At 43.6% G+C, this 24,942-nt stretch overlaps 1 protein-coding gene across 1 annotated transcript in view; it reads right to left on the bottom strand.

The window, feature by feature from the left end:
- The window catches only part of AKT1 (AKT serine/threonine kinase 1), a 134,528-nt gene that overhangs the window by 46,417 nt on the left and 63,169 nt on the right, over positions 1-24,942 (bottom strand). Inside the window, 5 exon segments of the mRNA XM_078150383.1 lie at positions 4,096-4,161; positions 4,288-4,419; positions 5,012-5,159; positions 6,678-6,789; positions 15,350-15,478. Of these exon segments, the coding sequence (XP_078006509.1) occupies positions 4,096-4,161; positions 4,288-4,419; positions 5,012-5,159; positions 6,678-6,778 (447 nt within the window). The 5' untranslated portion in view covers positions 6,779-6,789; positions 15,350-15,478.

Here is a 24,942-nt window from a genome sequence, read left to right as displayed (position 1 = left end):
ATTCTGCCCCCTGCTTTTAAAGTAAGGGCTTTAGTCAGTCGCGCGGCGAGCTGTGATGTACAGGAGAGCCCTTCGCTGGATCATCCTTAGGAATGGAAGCTCAAAGGAGGCCCATGCAATTGTCAGCTGTTCTTCTCTCTTCAAAGGCATTATTAGCCTCCTGTGTATATGCAGGGTTTTGTGACTGTTGTTTTTGTTTAGTTGTTTTACTCATGTCCAACTATTCGTGATCCCATTTGGGGTTTTCTTGACAAAGATACTAGAGTTTTGCCACTTCCTTCTCCAGCTCATTTTACAGATGAGGAAACTGGGGCAAACAGGGTTACGTGACTTGCCCAGGGCCACACAGCTAAGTGTTTGAGGCTGGATACGAACTCAGTTCTTCCTGACTCCAGGCCTGACACTCTATCCACCTAGCTGTCCCAATAATAAAAAGTGTGTGTGTGTGTGTGTGTGTGTAGATAGATCGATAGATAGATAGATATAGATAGATATATCATATATATCACATATATACACACACATACACATATATACACGCACATACACATACATACACATGTGTGTATACACACACATATCAACAAACATATAGTAACTCACATTTTTATGATAGGCAGCATAGCATGGTGGATACAGAACTGGTTCAAGTACTGCCTCTGACATACACTGCCAGTGTAAACCTGGGCCAGGCAACTCTCTATAACTTATCTAGCTTGCAGAGAAGATAATGACCTGCATTTAGAGAAGAAGTTCCTAACAGGAAGAAGGAGAAGGGGCCCTGTGGCCCCCTACATCAATGAAATCACTGGTCCAAGCTGTAGCCCTCTCACATTTCCAGAATACTTTAAGGTGTACAGTATAATTTCCTTATAACAATCTTGCAAGGTAGAGAGTACAGATATTATCATTCTCATTATTACCTCCATTTCACAGATGAGGAAAGTGAAGCAACTGCTCCAGGTTCGTGTGACTACTAAGAGTTGGATGTAAGACTCACACCCATGTTTCCTGACACTGGGTCCAGGGTTCTTTCCACCACAACAAGCTGCCTCTATCTTTTGTACAAAAGCGAACCATTGTTATATACAGACACACAGAACCTAGAGTTGCAAAGTAAGGACCTTGGAGTCTCTCCAGTTTAACCTATAACCATGAACCCTCTCTAAAAATCCCCCCAAAGTGGCCACCAGCCTTTAATGGAAGACCTTAAGTGATGGTGTCTTCCACTGCAACTCCCAAAGCAGCTTTAGGACCACTTGAATCATTAGAAAGACTTTCCTTATGTGGAGTCCAAATCTGCCACGTTGCAATTTCCAACAGCTTCAGTCTTGCCTTCAGGGGCTAAGCCAAACAAGCCTAATTCTTCTACCTGAGAGCCACTCAAATATCTGAAACAGTTTACAATGCCACCCCCACCTCTCAGCTCTTGGCCTTTCCAGGTTAAAAGCAAGAGGAGGAGGTAGAGGGACAAGTGTTTGTTAAGTGCCGACTTAGCTCATTCGAGCCTCACAACAACCCTAGGAAGAAAAGGTGCTTTTATTATCCTTACTTTACAGATGAAGCAACTGAGGCAGACAGAAGTTAAGTGACTTGCTCAGGGTCACACAACTGGTAAGTGTCTGAGGCCAGATTTGAACTTGGGTCTTCCTAACTGTAGGCCCAGCATTCTAACCACTGTACTACCTGGTTTCCTCAAGGTTAAACAGGTAAACATCCTCCAAGTCCCTTCAACTAATCCTTCACTCTTCATACCATCCTGGTCCCCCTCTACTGAATAGTTTTCTACATTCTCTATGACTTTCCTAAAATGGAATACCTAGAAATGAATGCAGAATTCCACATGTTGTCTGACTAGAGTAGAGTTAAACAACTATTACGTCCAAGATCCTGGACAATTATAACTCTGAATATAGCCTAAGATCCCATTGGCTTTTCTGGCTGCCATATTGCACTCCTGACCCTTAAGAACTTGTGGTCCACCCAAACAGAAGATCTTTTTCAAATGAACTGTTATTTGGTCCCACTTCCCCTAGCTTGTAATTGTGGACTGTTGTTTCTTTAACCCATTAAAAGAATTTTACTTTTACAATTCTTAAATTCTGTTTCTATTTACCCCTATTATATTGTTTATTCCTGTTAAATTTATCTTGACATAAATCCATATTAAGTCTAATAAGAATTAAGTTCTTAGTAGGTTCGACTCATCTTTCTGAACTGTTGATATCTTTTTGGATCATCCTTCCTCTGTTCAACGTGTTAGCTGTCTCTGCTACCTTCTTGCAGCGGTAAATATGACAAATCCACAATCTACGCCTTTACCCAAGTCACTAATACAAATATTTAAACAGCACAACACTGAACACAAATCCTCAGTACATTCTATTAGAGACCTCTCTTCAAGGTTTTTCCTGAACAGTGTTAAAATACAGACATAGCTATTATATATAGGTATAGACATATTATAAATATACCTACGTATAGGCATATCTAGATAGAGATATAGCTATTATAAGTATTTTATCTATATTATATCTATATATAGATATCCAAAGCCAGAAATCAAAGACAAATATATATCAATGTAATCTATAGACCATTATCTACATAGATATACATTATATCTATATAGATCATATCCATATAGATATATCTATAAATATAATAGATATATCTAGATATAGCTATATATCTAGATATATAAAAGACACATCTAGGCCCTGATTCGTTTAAATAATGAGTCCTGTGAACTTGTTGAATTGGCTTGAAACTCATACTATTTGAAGTGATGATTATGTAAAACATGGTCATTGGTTCCAGCCCAATGGAAATCTGCAGTGCAAACTGGAAATACTGAGACTGGTTTACGGTTTCCACTACTGGAATTAATCGGGGGGACCTAACTGTAAATAAAATATTTTAACAATGCTTGGCAGCTTCCGCTCATTGCAAGTTTTCATCCTTCTAACACCTGTGTGAGTCTCCTCTAAGTTTGTCAGGCTTTCCTTCCTTTTATCTTCTGTATACATCTACTAAAAACCTAAATCAGTTATCGAGCTTCCGTGCATCCACATGTGTCTTCTTAGACAACAAACACACCATTCTTCTCCTCATCTCAATTATATGTTTATGTCTTCAGATTTTCATTCTTGAGGGCTTCTAACCCCACCAAGGCTGATATTCTTGTACAGAATTGTAGTCTGTGGGATTCTACCTGTCCTCCTTCGATCTCTGTGAAATCTGCTCTCCCAAATTCTAAGATGCATGTCAGATTACGTCTATTTTCCTCTACTTCTCTACTGTCAATTCTAAGATGGGGGTGTCACTTCCTACCAAAATTTCCATTATTTCTATTTCAGCAATAAAGTCCACATAATCCCAATCCTGATCTCTCTCTTTCTCCCCTTTACACCACACACACACACACACACACACACACACACACACACACACACACACACACAGAGTCCATTTGAACTCTGATCTAGAATCCTAGAACCTGAAGGTACCTTGAAGATTTTCTGTCACAACCCACACTTGAACCAGAACCCTCTCTACAGGCCATTAATACGAAGAGAAGGAAAATCATCATCATTTAAAAACAGGTTTGACTTTAGAACTCTGATCAAATGTATCACCTGCTCTTGACTCCACAGAAGTGGTTGTGAAACAAAATCTCCATACCTCTTGGAAGAGGGGTGGTCATCTACAGGTGTGTAAAGAGTGGTACCTTGTCAGACATGGCCATATAATGGTTATTTTTTTAATTATATATGATTGTAAGGATTTTTTTTTCTTAATTAGATACCTTTGCTATTCGGTGAAAGGGAAGGTGGAGATAGATTACCAAGAAATGACAGCATTGGGGGAGGAAAAAAATCAAACTTCTTTTAAAAAAAAGCTTTTTAAAAATGAATGTTAAAAAAATTGTTTTTACATGTAACTGGGGAAAAGCAAAATGTTATTTAATTTTTTTTTTCAAGTTAAAACAAAAACCTCCTAAGTCAATAAAAGAAGATAGCTTGGTCCATCACTGGCTCTAGGTAGGGTAGATGGCTTTTATGACCCCTAAATCATAAGAAGCCCAACACTTACTGTCAGGAACGGGTGCCTTGAGTTCTGCAAGACTCGGTTCTCTGTAAGCGTATGTGCCACCTCATCCTGCAAGACAAGACCCAAAGATGGGTATCACTCTGTGTCTCTAAACCTCCTCCCCTCCCCCAGAGACCAAGGGACTGAGGCCAATGGCCCTGGGACTGGCCACTTCCAAGCCCAGTCTGGGCTCACCTTGGCCACAATCACTTCCTTCTTGAGGATCTTCATGGCATAGTATCTCCCGGTCGCCTTCTCCTTCACCAGGATCACCTTCCCAAATGTGCCTTTGCCCAGCAGCTTCAGGTATTCGAATTCATTCATTGTCTGGAAAGGCATTTCAGACGGGCACAGAGTCAGCACTGGCTAAGCAGGAAGGCATACACTCAGGGGGCTTCTGTTTTAAGATGTAACAGAGCCTCACACCACAACTAAAAATATTTCTAGAGAGAAAGCCAGGTGGCAAAGCCACAGTGCCTCCCTTGGAAAGTACTCTTGGTGTATCAAGGACAAGACAAGGGCCTCTGCTGGCCTTGATATGCCCTTCGCTGCACCAGGCAGATCTCTCTCCAAAGACCAGAGCTGCTCCGGTAGCCCAGAGCTTTTCCACGGGAGCCCAAGAGTTAGGGGACGCCAGACAGCTTTCCTCAAAATGCTTTAACCAAATAATAAACAACTTAAAATTCAAAATTTTTAAATGAGGCTGGAGAAGAAAACAAGAGGGTGGATGAAGACAGAGTCCTCAAAATCACAGTGCTCACACACACCACCAAGAACATGACCCGGTATCTATACAGCCATTGTTGACTTTTCAAAGTCTTCCCCCCTCAAGCCCCTCGGGAGCCACAAGAGCACTGTGGAACAGGGCAAGGCCTAGGGGGAAACGGGAGCTCATTCATCCCAGATGGCCCATCCTCACCACTTTGTGTTTGGGCTTTGTCGTAGACACCTCCATCTCCTCGGCCCCGGAATTGTCACTCGGTGAACCTGACCGGAAGTCCATCATTTCTTCCTCTTGCTTTTTCAGGCTGTCAGCCACCATCTGTATGGCTTTGGTCCATTCTTCCCTGAAAGGGGTCATGGAGGGTGGGGGTCAGGCCAGGCCTTCCTCACCTGCTGCCCCAACAGGGCAATACCTCTCCCAGCCCCAGATACTGCCCAAGTAAGAAAGAATTCCGCTGATGATTAATTATGTGTTCTCTCTGCTTGACCCCTCTGGATTTCGGCGATATTCATTCATTCAGTCAATAACAATAAATCACAGCTAACAGTTATGTAGTGCTTAAAAGTCCTCAAAACACTTTACATATATTATTTCATTTGATCTTCACAGCAAATATGTAATTAGTGCTGGCTGAGTGCTGGGCTATTTGTTGGGTACTGCTGATAAAGAGGCCACAATCACAGAAAGACAGACTCTCAGAGTTACACCAGATCTTAAAGGCCAGCCCAATCTATACCTGAGCCTGAATCTCCTTTATGACTTCCTGCAATGGGAAACTCTCTACCCTGAGATAGCTCGCTGCACTTTCAGACAGTTCTAAATATCAGAGACTTTTATTTCTATTGACCTGATGTAAAGAGGATACAGTCAGGGCAGCTAAGTGGCACGGTGGATTCAGGAGGACCTGAGTTCGAATCCGGCCTCAGACACAAAACACTTACTAGCAGTGTGACCCTGGGCAAGTCACTTAACCCCACTGCCTAGGGAAACAAAATTAAAAAAAAAAGAGGATATAGTCCCTGCTTCTGAAAGGCTCACTTTTTATCAGAGGAAAGACACATACATACAGATAAAACGTAATACAAATCAGAGCATGGGTAAGAGAAATACAGGGTGTTCTGGAATCTAATTAGAAAGTGATTGCTCTCAGACTGGGGTGGGGGTAAACATGATTAGCTCTGGGTCTCAAATTTTCCTCAAGATGGATTTGTTCTATCGGGGCTCCAGAAGGTAGGGCTGGGGTCAGCAGTAGGGGAAGAAGAACGGGAAGTGAGCTTCCTACTACTACAGGTGTTTAAGCAAAGACTAGATGACCGCCTGCCAGGGATGGTGCAGAGGGGATTTCTATGCTGGCAGAACAATGTCCCTAGGCAGAAAGAGCCCTGTACTGAGACTCAGGGCACCTGGACTCTAGTTTGAATTCAACTACTACTGTGCTGTGTAACCTCAAGTGAAGTCCGTTCTTTTCTCTGGGACTCAATTTCCTCATCTGTAAATTGGGGCAGCCCTTTGGGGGCTTATGGTGAAAAGGAGAAGAATTACAACAGTGGACCCCCTAAGATAGACCAGTCCTGAAAAGCATCCACGTAATGAGGCACATCAGCCCCTGTGGAGGCTCAAATCAGGATCAGAACTGAGAAGGCTCTTGTTAATGACCCCAACTCCATTTTAAAGGAGAAAAAACTGAGCCCAGACATGACTTGCCCAAGGTAACACAGGTAATGCCCTGGTATTAGAACCCAGGCACTCTGACTCAAAATCTGGAACTTTTTATAATATACCTCTCTCCTTTCTTCCCCCTTCTCCCCCTTCCCATCTGTCTCTGGGAGGGGTTTCTCTATTAAACATGAATGAAACATACCGCTCCTCGGGGGTCTCCACGTGAAACGTTCTCTCAATTACCGTGGTCCACTGCAGGCAGCGGATGATGAATGTATTGGGTTTGGGTCGCTCTGTCTTCATCAGCTGGCATTCTACCACAGTCAAGAAAAAGAAGTCACGGTATGTAAGCAGGTTTAAATAATCATTTGTCTTTATTCCAATCCCTCGAGTGGCTTTGATTCATCAGCCAGGGAATGTTCCTTGTATGCTCCTCGGGGAGGCACAGAAACCGTCTGCGTGCAGCTCAGGGGAGGGAGGGGCTAAGAAGCCAGGGGACCTCGGCAAACTCCCTGAGTAGAGACCCTTGCCCCCTATGTGGCTAGGAGGATCCAGGGGCAGGGGCGGAGCGGGCTTTTCAGGTCACACAGCAGTCAAAGAAAGGGACACAAACAGATCGAGGAGAAAAAGCACTAGATCTCTTGTTGGACCTTAAGTTTTAATTCTGGCTCTGCCCCCTAACTAGCTGGGTGATCTTGGGAAAGTCCTTCCCTTCTCTGAGACCCAGCTGCCTTTAGAATCAAACTAAAGAATTGGATTAGGTGACCTCCCACATTCCTTCCAGCACTAAATCCTCTAGTAAGACACACAACCCACACTGTGTCCTGATAGCGACACCATCTCTCAGTCAGAAATCTTCTGGGAAGGGAGGTTCACACACAGGGTGAGCCACTCGGGAGATTTTACACCAAAAGAATGTTGTAAAACCAGAGATGGATGGACCTGTTAGCAAGGCAGAGTGGGAAAAAACAACGGAATTTGGAATCGGAAGACCTGGGTTCTGATAACCTGCTTCAATCCTTACTATCTTGTGACCCTGAGCGAGTCTCTTAATCTACCTATGTGAGCCTCAGTTTCCTTATCTGTTAACGTGTCTCGTGCTACACTCCCTTTGCCATAAGGTCAGAGATTATATTCATATTGACACACTGGTCCTTCTGGGCATGAATACCCAAATGCTGCTCCACACCCTCATCTCCTCAACCCAAGACAAACAGGACACTTACACTTCCTAATAACTTGCCTACATGTATGACCCTGTTGGCATGTACAGGACCTTTGAACATGTAATCGTACACATTTACAGCTGGGGACAAACAGGATAGCCGAGGGGCAGCAGGAAGGAAATGTCGACAGAAGAAGTACTGGATTTAGAGACCCAGAGGTCTGGGTTCAAATTCTGGATCTGCCAATTAATTGGTGACTCTGGGCAGGTAATTCCTCTCTCTTCCACCCTAAATGTACCCTGGTCTCCTCACCTCGATGCCTTTGCTATTTCTCATGCCTCACCTGTCTCTTTTCTAGCTGCCAAATCGCTACCCATCTTTCAAATGCCTCCTCTCTCCAGGAGGCCCTTGTCCAATCCTTGAATCAATGGTGCTCTCCCTCCTCCCATTCCCTCACGCTGCACTTTGTATGGACCTCTATAATGCACATATCACCCTATTAAACTGTCAGCTCCGTGACGGTAGGGCCCATATCCGACTGAAAATTCAGATGTCCTTTAGCTCTCACCCCAGGCACCTGATGGATGATGGAAGCTTCATCTTGGAAGTGATCTAGTCCAACCTATACCTGAACGAGGATCCATGAGATGCTCATTGAACTGAATTAATCAGGGTCTTACATTATCTATACTTACTGAAAGGGCAGGTCTGCTTTTACTTTAATTCAGTCCAAACCCTTATTACTGAAATCACCTATTGGATGCAGCATGCCACATGAGGGAAGAGCCTGGTAAATTCTAAAACCCCCCAGAAACGTAAGCTGTGGTTGTTCCTCTGAACATCCAGTCCCTCCAAACACTGGAGGGATCAAATGTCATTGGGGTGGGGGGGACGACAAGGAGAGGGTCTCTCTGATAACCACACACAAAGGCGCCTGGGAGGAATCTGAGAACTAAAGCATTCCTCACCTGCCCTTAAGTCCTATACAGACTCACCCCACCACATGATGTCCAGGAAAGGGGGGGCAGGGAGAGAAGCTTTTTGAATAAATTAAAATTCCAAGATTTTTTTTAACACACCCTCCCCTCACAGGATCAGAACCTGGGAGGGAAACTCTTGAGGGCTCAGGACGGGGGCCCTGCCTGGGGAATCCAGGCTGTCTGCAGAGAATGTCTGGAATTCCAGCTCAAGCACTAGCAACCAGGCAGGTTAGGGGCTTTTCAGGGCATGGGAACTGACCTTCCAGAGGGGCCCCGAGGGTCAGGGACACACACCAGATATTGAACAATCCCAGCAGCGAAATCTCCGCTCCCTGGTTGCCCTTCAGAGCCTGCCTGGCTCCCCAGCCCAACCAGCTGCCTTAGGGATCACAGATGAGCCAGTAAATGAACTGAGAACTCACTGCACAGGGTAGAACCAATCTGGGCAGCAGACAAGAGTCACGGGCTCACTACAATGCCCACCCCCATCCCTACCCCACCAGGATCGGGGAGGAGGGGCGGGGATGGATAGAACGAAAGAAGGAACATCACGAGAGCTGACTCAATTTCTGTAGTTACCAAGCACGCTCTCTTCAAACTGTGCATTGTTAAAAATCTCTCTGGCTGCCTGTCCAAAATCCAAGCAGACTGTCCTTCTATCATCAAATCCTACCCATCGGTTTAGACCACACTGTGGTGGCCCCTTCTTCCAGGACACCATCTTTGACCACTACCTCAAACACCCTGCTTGCATTTCCTAAAAACTCTGTTGTTTGTGACTTCCTCAAATCCCCTAGCAAGCTTGGGCAGGGGGCTTCAGTCTCCAACTTTTCTATATTCCCTCCCTATTCCCAACAGAATCGAGCACAGAACTGGGCACTGAGAAGAAGAGCTGAATGACTTACCCAATTAAGCATTTACTTTGTGCCTACTATGAGCCTGGCACCCCAGCAGCTGAGACAAAAAAATGAAACATAATTAAGCCAGCTCTTGGGAGCTCAGGATGTGGTTGGGGCAGTTATATCTGAGAAGAAAACAAAAAAGATAACACTATGGGGCAATCTATGATTAGGTAGGAACTCAAGGCATGAGTATCACAGTAAGAGCTGTGGGAGCTCCTGGGGAGAAGCGGACCCTGTGCCCTGCTAAGTCAGAGAAGGCTTCGTAGAGGAGGCACGATTTAAGCAGGGCCTTGGAAGAAGGGGAAGATCTAGGCTAAGAGCAAGGACCCCCAAGTTGCTCCTGGGCATTTACTAGCTCATTTCCCCCTGTACTCAGAATGGGAGTGGAATGAGAAGAACCCCAATGCCAGGAGTCTCCAGGTCATGCAGAGAAGAGGTCACAGAGGAAAGTTCTCAGCTCTGTATCCTGGGGCTCTGACCATCAGCTCAGAGCCAAATGAAATGAGCTCTTCTCATTGCACCAAGAGGCAGGATTGCAGAAATGCAGGATTCAGAGGAGGAAGGGACCTTAAAAATCTTGAGCCTAACCCCTCTTGCCTGAACTACCCTCAACAGCCTTCTAATGGGTCTCCTTCCCTCAGGCCTTTCCCCCCTTTCTCCTATCCATCTTCTGTACACCTGAGAAACTAATATTCTCCAAACACAGGTCGGCCACATCACTTGCCTTCTCAAAAATCTTTCTATTATCTCCTGGATAAAATCCATTTGCAACTGGCATTTCAAAGCCCTCCACCACAGAATTTCCATCAACCTTTCCAGCCTTACGTCCTATTACTCCTTTTCCTACATTTGACATATCAGCTCCACTGGCTTGCTAGAAGTTTACAGTACGGGATGCTCTTGTCTCCCTCTCTGTGCACAGGTGATCAGGTGATCCTTCAGGAGCTGGGGGTCATACTTGGGTCTTCTGAGTGAGTCTGGTGTTCCCCATCTTTTATGTCCTAGCTACCTCTAGAAAAGGCACCTGACCCATGTTCCCTGAATCCTTATAATATCCCTGTGAGGTAGGCAACCTAAGTATTCTTTATTTCCATTTCACAGGTAAGAAAGAGGAGGTGCAGAACTGTGAACTGATTAGCCCAAGGTCACACAGCTAATTAGCAGCAGAGCTAAAACCTGGCTTTCTGCTATACTATCACAGTAACTAATTCTCATGCATCCATCAGGTTCATAAAAACAGACAGAGAAAAACAGAGAAAGAGAGAGAGAGAGAGAGAGAGAGAGAGAGACAGAGACAGAGACAGAGACAGAGAGACAGAGAGAGAGAGAGAGACAGAGAGAGAGAGACAGAGAGAGAGACAGAGAGAGAGAACAGAGAGAGAGAGAGGAGAGAGAGAGGGAGAGAGAGAGAGACAGAGAGACAGAGGGAGGGAGAGACAGAGAGAGGGAGAGAGAGAGACAGAGAAAGAGAGAGGGAGAGAGAGGAGAGAGAGAGAGAGAGAGAGAGAGAGAGAGAGAGAGAGAGAGAGAGAGAGAGAGAGGAGAGAGAGAAATCTAATCACCCCTTTCCCCAAATCAGCATTTCCCACCAATACCTCTCCAACTGCTAACCTCAACTACAGGCACAGCAAGATGAATAATAGAGATTTATCATTTAATAACCACTAGCATTCAACCATGTCAAAGGGAAGGTTTTTGTTTGGTGAACAATATGCCCCCTAATTGCCCTGCTCAGTCATTAACCAACAAGACTTCATAGAACAGAGCCTTCTCTCTGCCTTAGAACATGTTCCAAGCTGGAAAGTACAAACGATACTCACCTGGCACGTGGGGTGGGAGAGTGGGGCAGGTGGAGTCCCAGGCTGGGAGCCAGAAGAACTGGGCTCCAGGCTTGGTTCTGCCACCTAAATCCCTTAGATGACTCTGGGTACGCCCCCTAACCCCTAGGAGCCCCAGTGACGCCCATCTATAAAACGAGGATAACAATATGTCACTAACAGAACGTCAGGTCAGGAAGGAGCCTTGGAGACCTTCTAGACCAGGGGTGGGAACCTACAGCCTTGAGGCCACATGTAACCCTCTAGGTCCTCATGTGGTCTCGAGGAAGCAGGTTCCCTACCCCTGGTCTAAACCAATTCCTTTATTTTACAGAGGAGGAAACTGAGGCCCAGAAGAAAAGGAAGAGATGGAATATGGACTCTACCTTCATGGGACAGAAGCGAGAATGGTGTACAGACAGTTTAATCCAAAGACATAAATGATGTAGTTCTACTCACTAGCAGGCCACGTGATCTTGAGCTAAGTCATTCGACCTCTGATTTTACATCCATAAAAATGAGAGTCATTACAAATAACTACCTTACAGAGGTTTTCTGTTAGAATCAAATGAGGAGAAGATAATGTGAATTACATTCTAAACTTTAAATCCCAAAGTAACAGCTACTATTATACAGAGAAAATTTCACAGAGATATAGAGGGGATCTTTAAAACCTGTTTCTGGAAAGAATGTTTACTCTAAAGGTACCCTATTAGTCTTTCTCTCTCTCTCTGATTTTGTCTCTCTGTTTCTGTCTCCCTCTGTCTCGTCTCCCCTCCCCTCCCCATTAGACTATTAGTTCCTTGAGGCCAGGGACTCTTTTTAACCTTTGTATCTTGGTTGAAGCCAACAACAAGATGTCATAGTGGATAGAGTGCTGGGCCTGGAGTCAAGAGGACTCATCTTCCTGAGTTCAAATCTAGCCTCAGACACTTACCAGCTGTGTGACACTGAGCAACTCACTTAACCTTGTTTGTCTCCGTTTCCTCATCTCTAAAATGGGTTGGAGAAGAAACGGCTAACTACTCTAGTATCTTCGCCAAGAACCCCCAAGATGGGATCACAAAGAGTCAGACGTGACTGAACAACAACAAAATGTTTGTTGACTGACTGATAGGCTAGGGGCAGTGCACACGTAATTTACATTAGCAATGTAAGCCCAGAGGGAGGCTTGTCCTGTGCACCCAACTTTTAAGAAAAAGAGGAACTAGGCTAAAACTGCAGTATGAGGGAACTGAGACTGACTTTATGCTAGAGATTCCCACAGTGTATTATTAACACATGAGGCTGTGGAGTCTTTCTCCCTTCTCCAAACATTTCTAAGGAGAAGGCTCTCTCACTGGGGATGTCTGAGGCAAAGATTGGATGTAATGTCTCATGAATGTCTCCTTCTCCTTCTCTCTCCCTTCCTCATTCAGGGTCAGAAGGCTTGTGACCCTGAGTCTTTAATTCCCTGTCTTCTCCCTCCCCTCCCTCCCTCGCACTCTCCTCCTGCTCCTTCCTGTGTCTGATTCTTCTCCTGCCACCTCCTGCTCCGTTATCTCTTATCTGGTGGCATCTCCCCCGTCCTTTTGAGGCTCAGCTCAGGTATCATGTCCTCCAGGGAGGCTTCCGTGCATCTCACTTCCCATGAGATCACTCTTCCTTCCCTAATTCCTCACAGCACTGGGCCTGGATTTCTGTCCCTATCACAATACTTCTACTTCTCACCACGTCTACTTCTGCACATGGTGCATTCTCCCCATTTGACTTGTTTTTCATCCTTGTACCCCAAGCCTTCTGTCTAGGACGTAAGAAGCATCCAACAAAGGCCTGTTGAATTCAAAGACCGTTCTCTCCCCCTTGGGCAAAGGGAGAATTTCTGTCACCAACAACTGAGAGGTTGCTCTCTGAGTTTCAGTTTCCTCATCGGTTAAAAGCTATCATTCTCAAGACTGAGAAACCGTCACTTGGGCAAAAAAGTAGCCTCTTAATCTTTCTCAGGGATTGGAAGTCTGATATTCATGTCTTAGTTTGGACTCAAAGTGGGACAAAGAAAAATGGCGGGTGGAGAAGGGGGAGGCAGAAGGGTGAAAGAAGGATTACCAAATAAGTGATACTTGGAGGTGGCAGAACACAGAAAACAGAAACACAGACAGTCTAACTAACTTTGGGCTTCCCAACACCTCTTGAGATACGAATTAGAAGACCTATGTTCTCTTTGCTCTCCAGATCGCCACACTCCTTCCTACCTCTATGTGTGTTCCTCTAGCCTAGACTGCCCTACCCTTCGGTCCTCTTTTCTGATCTGAATGCTACCTAGTCTTCAAAATCCAGCTCAAGGCCCTGTCTCGTCCAGGAGCTCTGAGCATCTTATCCCAACCTAATTTCTCCTTTCTCTGACATCTAGTAGTCTCTAAAAGCTTGAGCCACACAATTCAATGCTTCCTTGGAAACTATTTTTTATCACTCACTGCTGTCCTGAGTGAGTCTCATCTGCCCAACCAGACTAGAAGCTGCCTGTGGGAAGGACCTAAGCCTGCCTTTCCTCAGTTTCTCCCAGACAGTGAGATCTCCCAAACAGGGGCCTGGGTCTGCTCTTCTAGTGCTTCTTCCCATATTTCACCTAGTTCAAATCCGCTTTATACAGTTGGGGAAACTGAGGCCCAAAGAGGGGAATGGATTTATCTTTGATCACAATGAAGCAGACTGAAGTCCAGCTTTCCTGATTCCAAGTTGGGGACTCTTCTTACTATGCTGCGATATATTTGTATGCAGCTGACGGCAAGACTCTGGAGAAGAAGTTTGCTGGTACCCAATCCAGCGAACTGATAGAGAGCAAACTCTCTCTCCTTCCCGCCCTCAGCCAGCTCAGCTGAGCTTGCTGCCAGGGCCCCCATCCAAGTCCTCCCCTCCCCCACACCATACATATGCTTCTGGCCAGGGCTGGTGCTGGGGGCGTTTGAGCTAGAAAAACTGCCAAACCACAGAACATGCTAAGGAGGGCACTCTGGGAGTCTTCCTTTTGCCTCTCCTAGAACAACCCTGAGGGGCAGAGGAAAGCCTGAAAAACCAGGTTCTAAAATCCTGCCAAATTCAGCTAGAAAGCCTAGCCTGCCAACAGAAACCTGTGGCAGGAACAGAGTGAACCTCCACCTTCCTGAAGGGCCCACGCCTCCCCCCACGTGAACACGTATTTCTGTCTGATGAACACCCAGACTTCCCCAAGGACTCCACAGGCTACTCACTGTGTCAAGTCCTGAATAGCAGAAGGGAGAAGGGGGCACCGATAAAAATATACAGGCAATTAAAAAAAATGTTTTAATAGCCCCACCCCCAGATTATCCAAAAACTGTTTACACAAGACTTTGGAATATAATCTGTGAGAAAGGCATGACAATTCAGACAACCTAACCCCTCAGAGCCTGCCAATTAACCTGGCTTTGCTGATAGTACCTCTAAATGTGTCAAGGTGGCAGAGACAGAGGTGAGAGGATTGCCCCCAAAGACAGGCAGGAAAAAACTTTAAGATAGTCAACAGAGTGACAATCCAGCATTAAGACGTGCTTCCAAGGAAAGTAACCAAGCTTCCATGGGAAAAACATGGAAATGGGCTCTCCAAAGGTCACTCTAGGAGGACACTGTTGGCTATCTTTAGAAGACCCAAAGGTACTGAGGCTTGCCATAGTCACTCCTAAGTGACACCCCACCTATACCCTGCCTTCTCAAGACCACTATATTTTCCACTTATGACTTGGTTCCACACTTAGGTTAGGGTACACTGAGACCACAAGTCACAAATTCAGAGATAGAGAGTTCATCTATTCATAGAATCCTTAACTTAGAGATGGAAGAAACCTTAGAGACCACCTAATCCAACTCCCTTATTCTGTAGAGGCTGAGAGACAAAGTGGTTAAGTGATTTACCTGAGGTCACATAGGTCAGGAAGCCCCAATGGCAGAAAATGTACTCCAGAGAAATAGTTGAGCACAAAAGGGTCAGTTTGTCAGGATCGAGGGAACCACTTACGTGCAACTGAGAAGTTGTTGAGGGGTGACTCCCGCTGGTCCACGTCCTGTGGCCGCTCCTTGTAGCCAATGAAGCTCCCATCACTCTTCAGCAAGAAGTAGCGTGGCCGCCATGTTTTGATGTATTCTCCTAAAAGAACAGACAGAGACAGGAGGTGAAGACCTGGTGTCTTCAGTGTTATTTTTTTTCTGCCTGAGTCTTGGACCCTAAGGGGCTAAACAGGTGGCATTGTATCAATAATTTAAAGTACCAATACACAGCACTTAGTCAAGACTCAGAATGGGAATAGGCTAATTGTATTCATGTCAGCTTTACGGCATATCTTATGTTAACCGTAGCTCTTTTGAGCAGATCAACTGTGGATTCTGATGCAAGCATTTGTAACAGGATGGGTCCCTTTGGGTGGGAACCAGGAAAGCTGTTCTGGCCAATGTATATCCTGGCCAAGTGTGTGTTTGTAAACCAGCAAGATGATTTTTTTGTTTTGTACCTGGCCTTTTAAGATACCCAGAATTTGGTGACTGCCTCAAACCAAGCATCCCCATGGTGGGGCTAATGACCTTCAGGGTACTTCAGTGAGAGTGTAGGCATATCCCATTTCAACATATGTAAAACTAGGATGTTAGGATTCAGCGGGGGACCTTAAAAACCAGTTAGTCTTCTAATTGCCTCATTTTAGAGTTGGGTAAGCTGAGGCCCTGAGGACAAAAAGGACTCCACTCCATGGGATTCAAACTTGGCTCTGGCAATTACAAATCAATTGCTCTTTCCATTATATCACAACGAAAAGACAAGTTGTAAGATGATCCACTCTTTTGTTAAAAAAATATATTTATTGATATCATTTTAAGTAGTATTTTATTTTTTCTAATTTTATGTAAAGATAATTTTCAAAATTCATTTTTATAAGCATATCATCTATTTTTATATCATCTAGATTTCCCTCATATCCCTTCTTTTTCCCTCTCTCCCAAAGAGCCATCCCTTGTAGGCTTATAGAAAAGAAGGGAAAAAAATCAGCACACCCAATAAAAACATAGACTTAATATGATACCCTATGCAATGTTTCACACGTGTGGACCCCAAGCTCTGCAGAGGTGTAGATGAGGATGTACCTTCTCCTTTTCCTTCTGAGACCAAATTTGTTCTTGATAATTTTATTACATTCACTTTTGATGATGATTAGACGGAGCGGTTAGCCTGCTACCTAGCTCACTGTTGGCACTTAATCAATGCACACTGACTGAACGGTTTGGAGTTATTGTCTCCATTTACACAGCTGTAACCATTATGTATGTATACTGCTTTCCTGGCTCCGCTTCATTTTGGAACAGTTTGTGTAAGTCTCTCCATGGTTCTCTGCAGTCATCCTTTTTTGTCATTTCTTATAGTGCAATAATATCCCATTATATTCATGTACCATGATTTGTTGAGCTACGGGCATCTGTTCTTGTTTTCAGGTGTTTAGGACCACAAAAAGTGTTGCTATAAACATTTTGGTATATATGGATCCTTTTTTTTCCTCTTTTTTGGTCAAAGACCTCACTAGGTTATAGTGGAATCTTTAGGTCAGAGGGTTATGGACATTTTAGTCACCTTATCTGCATACCTCCAAACTGAACAATTCACAGCTCCACCAACAATACAAGAGTTTGCCTATCTTTCCACAACTAGGTATAGGCTGACTATTCCAGTCTTTTGTCATGCTGGGAGTGAGGCAAAGCCTCAGGGCAGTTTTGGTTTACATTTCTCTTATTATTAGTCATCTAGAGCATTCTTTCTTAGGTCAACTCACTTCCTAGAAGTTTTTTTTTTCATTTTGTTCAGTTATTTCTATTTTTCTATGCTATAATATTTCTACGTTTCTATGCTATAACACTTCTATATTTCCACTGTTCGCTTATTTCTGTATTTCTATGCTATAATAAAAATCCATGACCCCATCTGGGCTTTTCTTGGTAAAGACACTGGAATGGTTTGCCATTTTCTTCTCTAGCTCATTTTACAGGTGAGGAAACTGAGGAAAACACATTAAGTGACTTGCCGAGGGTCACACAGCCAGTAAGTGTCTGAGGCTAGATTTCAACTCATAAACATGAGTCTTCCTAATTCCAAGCCCACTGCTCTATCCACTTATGCCACCTAGCACTTTACTCAGTCATGATAGGGTTCACTTGGTACATTTAAGTGTTTGTAAAGAAGCCTTAAGCCAATACAGCTTCTCTAAGACTTACTGAAAATGACAGCTCATTTCCAATATGACAATGAAAGCTGATGGGAATCAGGATTCTGTTTACAAAAATGGGATTAACATGTAATACATAAAGCAGTTACACCTGTCGGTTTTGTTTCTTCAAAAGGGTCTATCCTTAAGGGAATGTATATAGCCACAACAGATACCCTATTATCAAACAGAAAGCCCTTGTCTGCCATCTAAACCACTTTACAATCTGACTTCTTCAGTCATTTTAGTTGTGTCTTCTTGGCAAGGATACCAGAGAGGGTTGCCATTTCCTTTTCCAGCTCATTTTGCAAATGAGGAAACTGAGACAAACAGGGTTAAGTGATTTGGCCAGGGTCACACAGCTAGTAAGTGTCTGAGGTCACATTTGAACTCAGGTTTTCCTGACTCCTGGCCAGGCATCCTATCCACTGTACCATGTAGCTGCCCTTCTTCCTACCTTTTCAGTCTCCCTGTACATCGTTTCCTTCCATACACTCTATAGTTCCACTTTGCTCGTCAATTTATTCTTTTTCCCACACATTGCTCCATCTCTCCTCTTTGGGCCTTTGTATTGCTTGTCTCCCAGGCCCAAGAACCCTCTCCCTAGAATCTTTGTCTTCCTTTAATACTGAGTTCAAAAGCCACTTTCTGTGGGAGCACTGCCCTCAAGGCTTCCCCTCTGCATTCACCTTCCTTCTACTTCATATGCATCTTATATACACCTATTTATGCGGAACAGTGGATAGAGCCCAGGTCCTGGAGTCAGGAAGACCTGCATTCAAATCCCTCCTCAAATACACCCTAGCTGTGCAACCCTGGACAAGTCATGTAACCTCTATCTGCCTTAGTTAGTTTCCTTATTTCCTCACGTGTGAAATAGGGATCATAATAGCACCTACTCTTCAGGCTTGTTATGAGGATCAAATGAAACAAAAGGCTTAATTATTAATATTAATTAAATATTAATGCTAGCTATGATGATGCCTTCTCCCTTATTAGAACTTAAACTCCTTAGGGGCAGTTAGGTGGCACAGTGGATAGAGCTCTGGCCCTGGAATCAGGAGGGACCCCAGTTCAAATACAGCCTTAGACACTTACTAGCTGTGTGACTCTGGGCAAGTCACTTAACCTCGACTGCCTCAGCAAAAAGAAAAACAACAACCAAAAACCTTAAACTCCTTGAGAGTAGAAAATATTTTCATTTACTTTGAGTGCCTGGCACACAGTAACCACTTAACAAATGACTGTAGACTGATCAAGGAAGCATGAGACAGTCAGTAGTCTCACAGGATCAGAGATCTTCTAGTTCTTATTTGGAAGACATGGAAGCAGACTCAGGGAGGGGAAGGGTTGGACTTGTTCGTGATGACAAAGAAAGGTCATAATGGCAGATTCAGGGCTGGATCCCAGCTCCTCCGACTGCCAGCCAAAGCTCTTTCCACCCCACTCCATTTCACTACATAGAGCTGGAGGGGGAGAGGGGTTTGGAAGAGGACAAACAAGTGAAGGAGAACCCAAGAGACTGGGGGAGAGCTGCTGAGAAGGTTTCAGGGCCCTTTCTACCCACTGCACTAAAGCCTGGCAGCAGTTAGTAATTGAGTGAGGAGTCAAACCCGGTTGTCTGTGTCCAAATCCATTTCCCTTTCCAAAAAACATCATGGTGCATTCAATTCAACAAATATTTATTTAAACATCTAGGAATGACGCTAGGTCCTAAGAATATAATCCCTGCCCTCAAGGAGTCTGAATTCAACTGGGTAGACATGTACACAAGTAAGTAAATACAAAATAATGCCAAGTTATACAAAGCCATCTTGAGAAGAGAATGCTAATAACTGGAAGGATAGGGGACAAATAGTACAGTCAGGAAAAGCCTCTTGTAGGAGGTGGTCCCTGAGCTGTGCTTTGAAAGAAGTTAGAGATTGTCCTGGGGAAGGTAAGGTGGGAGAATATTCCCTCCTCACTCCTCCTCCCCACCAAAAAAAAAATCACCAGCTTCCTGCTTTCCACATAACAGGGACTTAATAAATGGTCATGGAACACATATATACAACTAAAAAATTACCAGTGTATGGAATTTGGGGGAAAGCTGAGGCATAAAAATGTATAGGCAAGTAGGGCAGGGACAGGATGGGTTAAAGCTTACTGGTAGGTGTAGCCTTGCCCAGGGATGTGAGTCAGTATATAGAGTGGGATGTGGGGGGAGACCAAAGGGGCTGGAAGTACTATCAAATATATGTTGATAGGCTCTGTTTTTTTGTTATTGTTTTAGTTGTTTTCAGACATGGCAGGCTCTTCATGACCCCTTTGGGGTTTTCTTGGCAGGGATACTGGAGTGCTTTGCCATTTACTTCTCCAACTCGTTTTATGGATGAGGAAAATGGGACAAACAGGGTTCAGTGTCTTGCCCAGGGTCACACAGTTAGTAAGTATCTGAGGCAGGATTTGAATTCAGGTCTTCTTGACTCCAGGCCTAACACTCTGTCCACTGTGCCAGATATGGTGCTTTAGCATTGGCATCTTTTTCTTCAACTGAGTACTTATTGATGTCCTATTATAGGACAGAAGAGAAAAAAACCAACTAGAGTCTGATGGAAACCATCAGGAGATGTCTCAGGAGAAAAGATGACACACGGTTAAAGGAAGGATAGGTAGGAGCCTAGGGAATAAAATTCTGCAGGGGAAGCCCAATATGGAAGGGACTATGACTGGATTTGAAGTCAAAGGGTGTGAATGCCACTTGTGAAACTTTGGGCAAATTAAATACTCTCTGTGTCTCAGTTTCTGCATCTATAAAATGGGAGAGGAGGAAAATGGACTAGATGACCTCGGAAGTACCTTCCAGTTCCAAATCTATGATTCTATGATCTCAAGAATGGAATCCTGAATCTGAGACATCTCCAAAGGCCTCATGATGGAAAATGCTATCCACATCCAGAGAAAGAACTATGGAGTTTGAATGCAGATCAAAGCATACTATTTACTCTTTTCTCTTCTTCTGTTTTGTTTTGTTTCTTCTTTCTTACGGTTCCTCTTATTGATTCTAATTCTTCTTTACAACATGACTAATGTGAAAATATGTTTAATAGGAATGTATATGTATAGCCTACATCAGATTGCATGCCACCTTAGGAAGGGAGGTGGGGAAGGAGGGGGAGAAAAATTTAAAAATCAAAAGCTTCCATAAGAAGCGTTTGTTGGAAACTAAGTATAAATAAAATTTTTAAAAAAAGAATGCAATCCTGAGGAAGAAAAGGGGATCTAGCTAAAGAGAATAATGCAAATAACAAAAAGGGGAAATCCTCAAATAACTCAGAACTGAAAAGCTATGGATAGGCAGTGGAAGCAAGAGCAAACAATGAAATCTGAATATAAAAAGAAAGGGCTAAAATTCAGAATAGCAGAGGATGATGACGGAGAACTGAAAGAGCTTAAATCTATGTTGGGGTGGAAAAGAATGCCTTCGGATTGGCCAGAGGTCAAGATGGATGGGAGACTGATAATCTATCGAACCAACATGGAAAAGACCCAACTTCTATTTTCCTTCTGTTTTCTCCGTCAAGGAGAACAACCTTTGTACTGGAAAGGACAGGACAAAAATCATCTGTAGGAAGCTGAAATCCAAGATAAGTGAGATGACAGTAAGTCATTAGCTTTCTACCCTCCCTAGATGGGTTCAAATTCTCAGACATAGTCAAGTGGCAAAAGAACTGTTGAATGTGATTTGTTCTGAAAGACTGTGGAGAATGAGAGAGTGAGCAAGGTGACCCAAGAATGGAGATGGGCAAATGCTCTGATTTTCAAAAGAGGGAAAAGGTTCTAAAATGGCTGTTATTTTTTAAAGGGGACAGGGGAGCACCAATACAACTTTTCTTTTAAAATAGGGGAGAGGGCAGAATATTCAAGCGTCAGGATAGCAAGTTTGACTTCAGTTACTAGCAAAATTCTAGAACCTATTATTAAAAGAGGTGATTTGTGAACATTTAGAAAAGGAAGTGGTGATCCCTAAGAGCCAGTATGACTTCATTAAGAACAGGTCATTCCAGGCTAACCTCATTTCCTTTTCTGGCAGGATTACTAGACCAACAGATCAGGGGAACCCTACAGGCACAGTCTACTTAAATTCAGCAGAGCGTTTGAGAAAGCCTCTCAAGAGTTTCATCTTATGCCCATCAAATTGGCAAAATGGAAAAAATAGCAAAAACAGTCAATGTTACAGACTTTACAGGCACACTAATGCCCTGCTAGTGGAGTAGCATTCTGGAAAATGTGAAATTATACTAGAAAAGTCACTTTGACCCAGTGATACCATTATTAGCCATAAACTTGAAAAGCAGGAAAAGAGACAAGAAATTCCTATGTATGCAAACGAACATAGAGCAGCACATTCTATAATAACAAAGAGTTATAAAGAAAGCAGATAACGTTCTTGGACTGGGCAATGGCTAAGCCAACAGTAGCATATGAATGTAATGAAATATTGTTGTACCATGAAAAAAGACAAAAGAAGCATGGCATTAGTGGGTAGACCACCTGGCTCTTTAAGAATGTATGTAAATGTTTTTTTTTAACAGATGTTTCATTTTCCTTTCTTAATGGAGGTGAGTGTAGGGAGTAGGTGGGAGGAAGAGAAAGAAGGGAGATTTTCACTGGTGGAAAAAAAATTTAATTTTTAAAAGAGAAGAATGTATATAGAAAGAAGGAAAGAAAACTCATTTCAACCAAGATGTTTGATGGCAGACAGAACCCTGGGAACCTTAAGTCAGAAGAGGGAAAAGGAAAGGGAACATGCATTTATTATGTACCTACCAGGTACTTAATACTACTATTTAGCACAGGCACTGTGTTAAGTACTTTATAAATATTATCTCATTTGATTCTCCCAACAACCCTGGGAGGTAGGTACTATTATGATCCACATTTTACAGTTGAGGAAATTGAGGCAGTAAAAGGTTGTCCTGGCTGTCTCTCACCTATTATCTCCCATCTTTGAGAATCCTACTTCCTTCAAAGACTACATTCTACCTGAAGCCTTTCTTTCCCAAAACCTACTGCCAATTGCATGTCAGCTCCCTCAATTGATGTTATATTTATTTTGTATCTACTTATTTATGCACTTGTCTCCTCCAAGAGAATGTTAGCTTAGTTTCTTGAGGGAAATAAATTTCACATTTTTCTTTATTTCTCCAGTGATTCTGGCTCACATAAGCATCATCAGTTAGTCAATAAATATTTATTAAACACCTACTGTGTGTCAGGCACTCTGCTAAGCACTTAGAATACAAAACAACAACACCAAAAACCCAACACCACCAGTCCCTGATCTCAAGGAGAGCTCATAGTCTAATCGGAGAAACAACATGAAAACTTCTACGTACAAACAAGATGAGATAAACTGGATGTAACCACCAGAGTTCAAGTCCTTAAGTCCTCTCTTCTGGACTATTACAATGGGAAGCAGTATGGTAGAGTGGAAAGATTGCAGGTCCTTTAAGACTAGGGTTCAAATCCTAGCTCTGCCCTTACTACCTTTGTGACTTTGAGTATGGATTTTTCTGGACTGCATTTATCTGTAAAATGAAGAGACTGATGAGAGAGGGGAAATGAAAGATAATTGACCTCTAAGTTCCCTTCAATGGCAGGTAGGTGGCACAGTGGATAGAGTGAAGACTCATCTTCCTGAGTTCAAATCTGGCCTCATACACTTAATAGCCATGAAACCCTGGGTAAGTCACTTAACTCTGCCTCAGTTTCTTTATCTGTAAAATGAGCTGGAGAAGGAAATGGCAAACCACTTCAGTATCTTTGCTAAGAAAACCCCAAAAGGGGTCACGAAGAGTCGGACACAACTGAAAACAACTGAAAAACAAAAAGTTCCCTTCTGGCTCTAAAACTCTGATCCTAGCCTCCTAACTGGTCACCCCACTTCTGCCCTCTCCACTCCCTAATACATTCTCCACATAGATGCCAAAACAATCTTCCTCTACTTATTCACCACCCACTCAACTCTTTAATCCTCAGCACAGTCTTCCACTGTCTCAATGCTTACCAGTGCTCTCAGTGGCTAAATCCAATTGCTTTTTCTTCAGTCAGTATCCTCCTTGACCTCTCTGCAGCATTCAACACTGCTGACCCTCTTCTCCTGGATATCCGCTCTTCTCTTGCTTTATTTGACTCTGCTCAGTAATGGTCTAATCCACATGGTAATGGTCATCCATATCATGCCCCCTAAGCCTGGGGGTCCCTGAGGGATCTATCTTCTCTTTCCTCAAATATTCCTCCAACACCTTATCTCATATATTACACATTATCACCTCACAAGTGATTAGCCCAGTACAAGTTCTTTTCCCTCACACTGGAATGCAAGCTCCTCGAGGGCAGGGGTTCTTTCTTTGTTTTTGTAGAGTAAAGGCAAGAGCCAGGGGAGGAAAACAAGAAGGGTTGAGAAATGTGGTGATGATAATAATAATAATAATAAGGAAGATGGGGCAGCTAGGTGGTGCAGGGGATAGAGCTCTGGCCTTGGAGTCAGGAGGACCTGAGTTCAAATCCGGCCGCAGACACTTGATGTTTACTAGCTGTGTGACCCTAGGCAAGTCACTTAACCCTGACTGCTTCACCAAAAAGCTAAAAAAACAAACAAAAAATAATAAGGAAGATAATAATAATAATAATAGTAATAATAATACCAACAACCAAACTGGGCTCCTTGCTGTTCCAAGAACATGGTGTCCCCTCATCCCCCTCGGCCAAAAGGCTTGTGTCCCTCATGTCTAGAATGAACTGTTTCCTCACTTCTGACTTCAAGAATCGCTAGATTTCCTTCAAATTCAAGGCTCAGCCTAGGTGCTACCAATACCTGCTATATAAGGCTTTTCTTGATCCCCCAGTTCTCAGTCTTCCCTCTCCTCAAGTCATCTTACATTTGTTTGCTCATCTGCACACAGGCTGTATCAGCAGTGGAAGGTAAGTTCTTTAAATCTCTGCATGTAATAATAATTGCTGTCTCTGCTTCAGTGCCTTATGGGTTACAAAGCTTTCATCCATTATCTTAAGTGAACTTCGAAACAGCTGGGGGAGGTTGGCAGGGCAAGGGTTATCCCCATTTTTCAGACAAGGAAATAGATGCTCAGAAAAGCACGGGGGCTGGCTGGGAGGTCACACATCAAGTTAATGGTGGGGGATGGATCTAGGTTCTCCTGATTCCCAGTCTGTTATGGGGTCAGTCTATTTAGCAGGACCCCGAAAAGGTAAACTGGGAGCTTCTTGAAAGTGTCTCAACATCTGCCTTCCACAGGGCTCAGCGTCCTAGCCTAGCAGCAGATGTCCTCCGCGGTATTTTAGCTCTTGTCATTTTTCATACTGACAC

The sequence above is a fragment of the Phascolarctos cinereus genome, unplaced genomic scaffold (genome assembly GCF_003287225.1).
Source record: "Phascolarctos cinereus isolate Bilbo 61053 unplaced genomic scaffold, phaCin_HiC Scaffold_2;HRSCAF=192, whole genome shotgun sequence".
Taxonomy (NCBI): domain Eukaryota; kingdom Metazoa; phylum Chordata; class Mammalia; order Diprotodontia; family Phascolarctidae; genus Phascolarctos; species Phascolarctos cinereus.
This window is presented reverse-complemented; position numbering and strand designations above follow the sequence as displayed.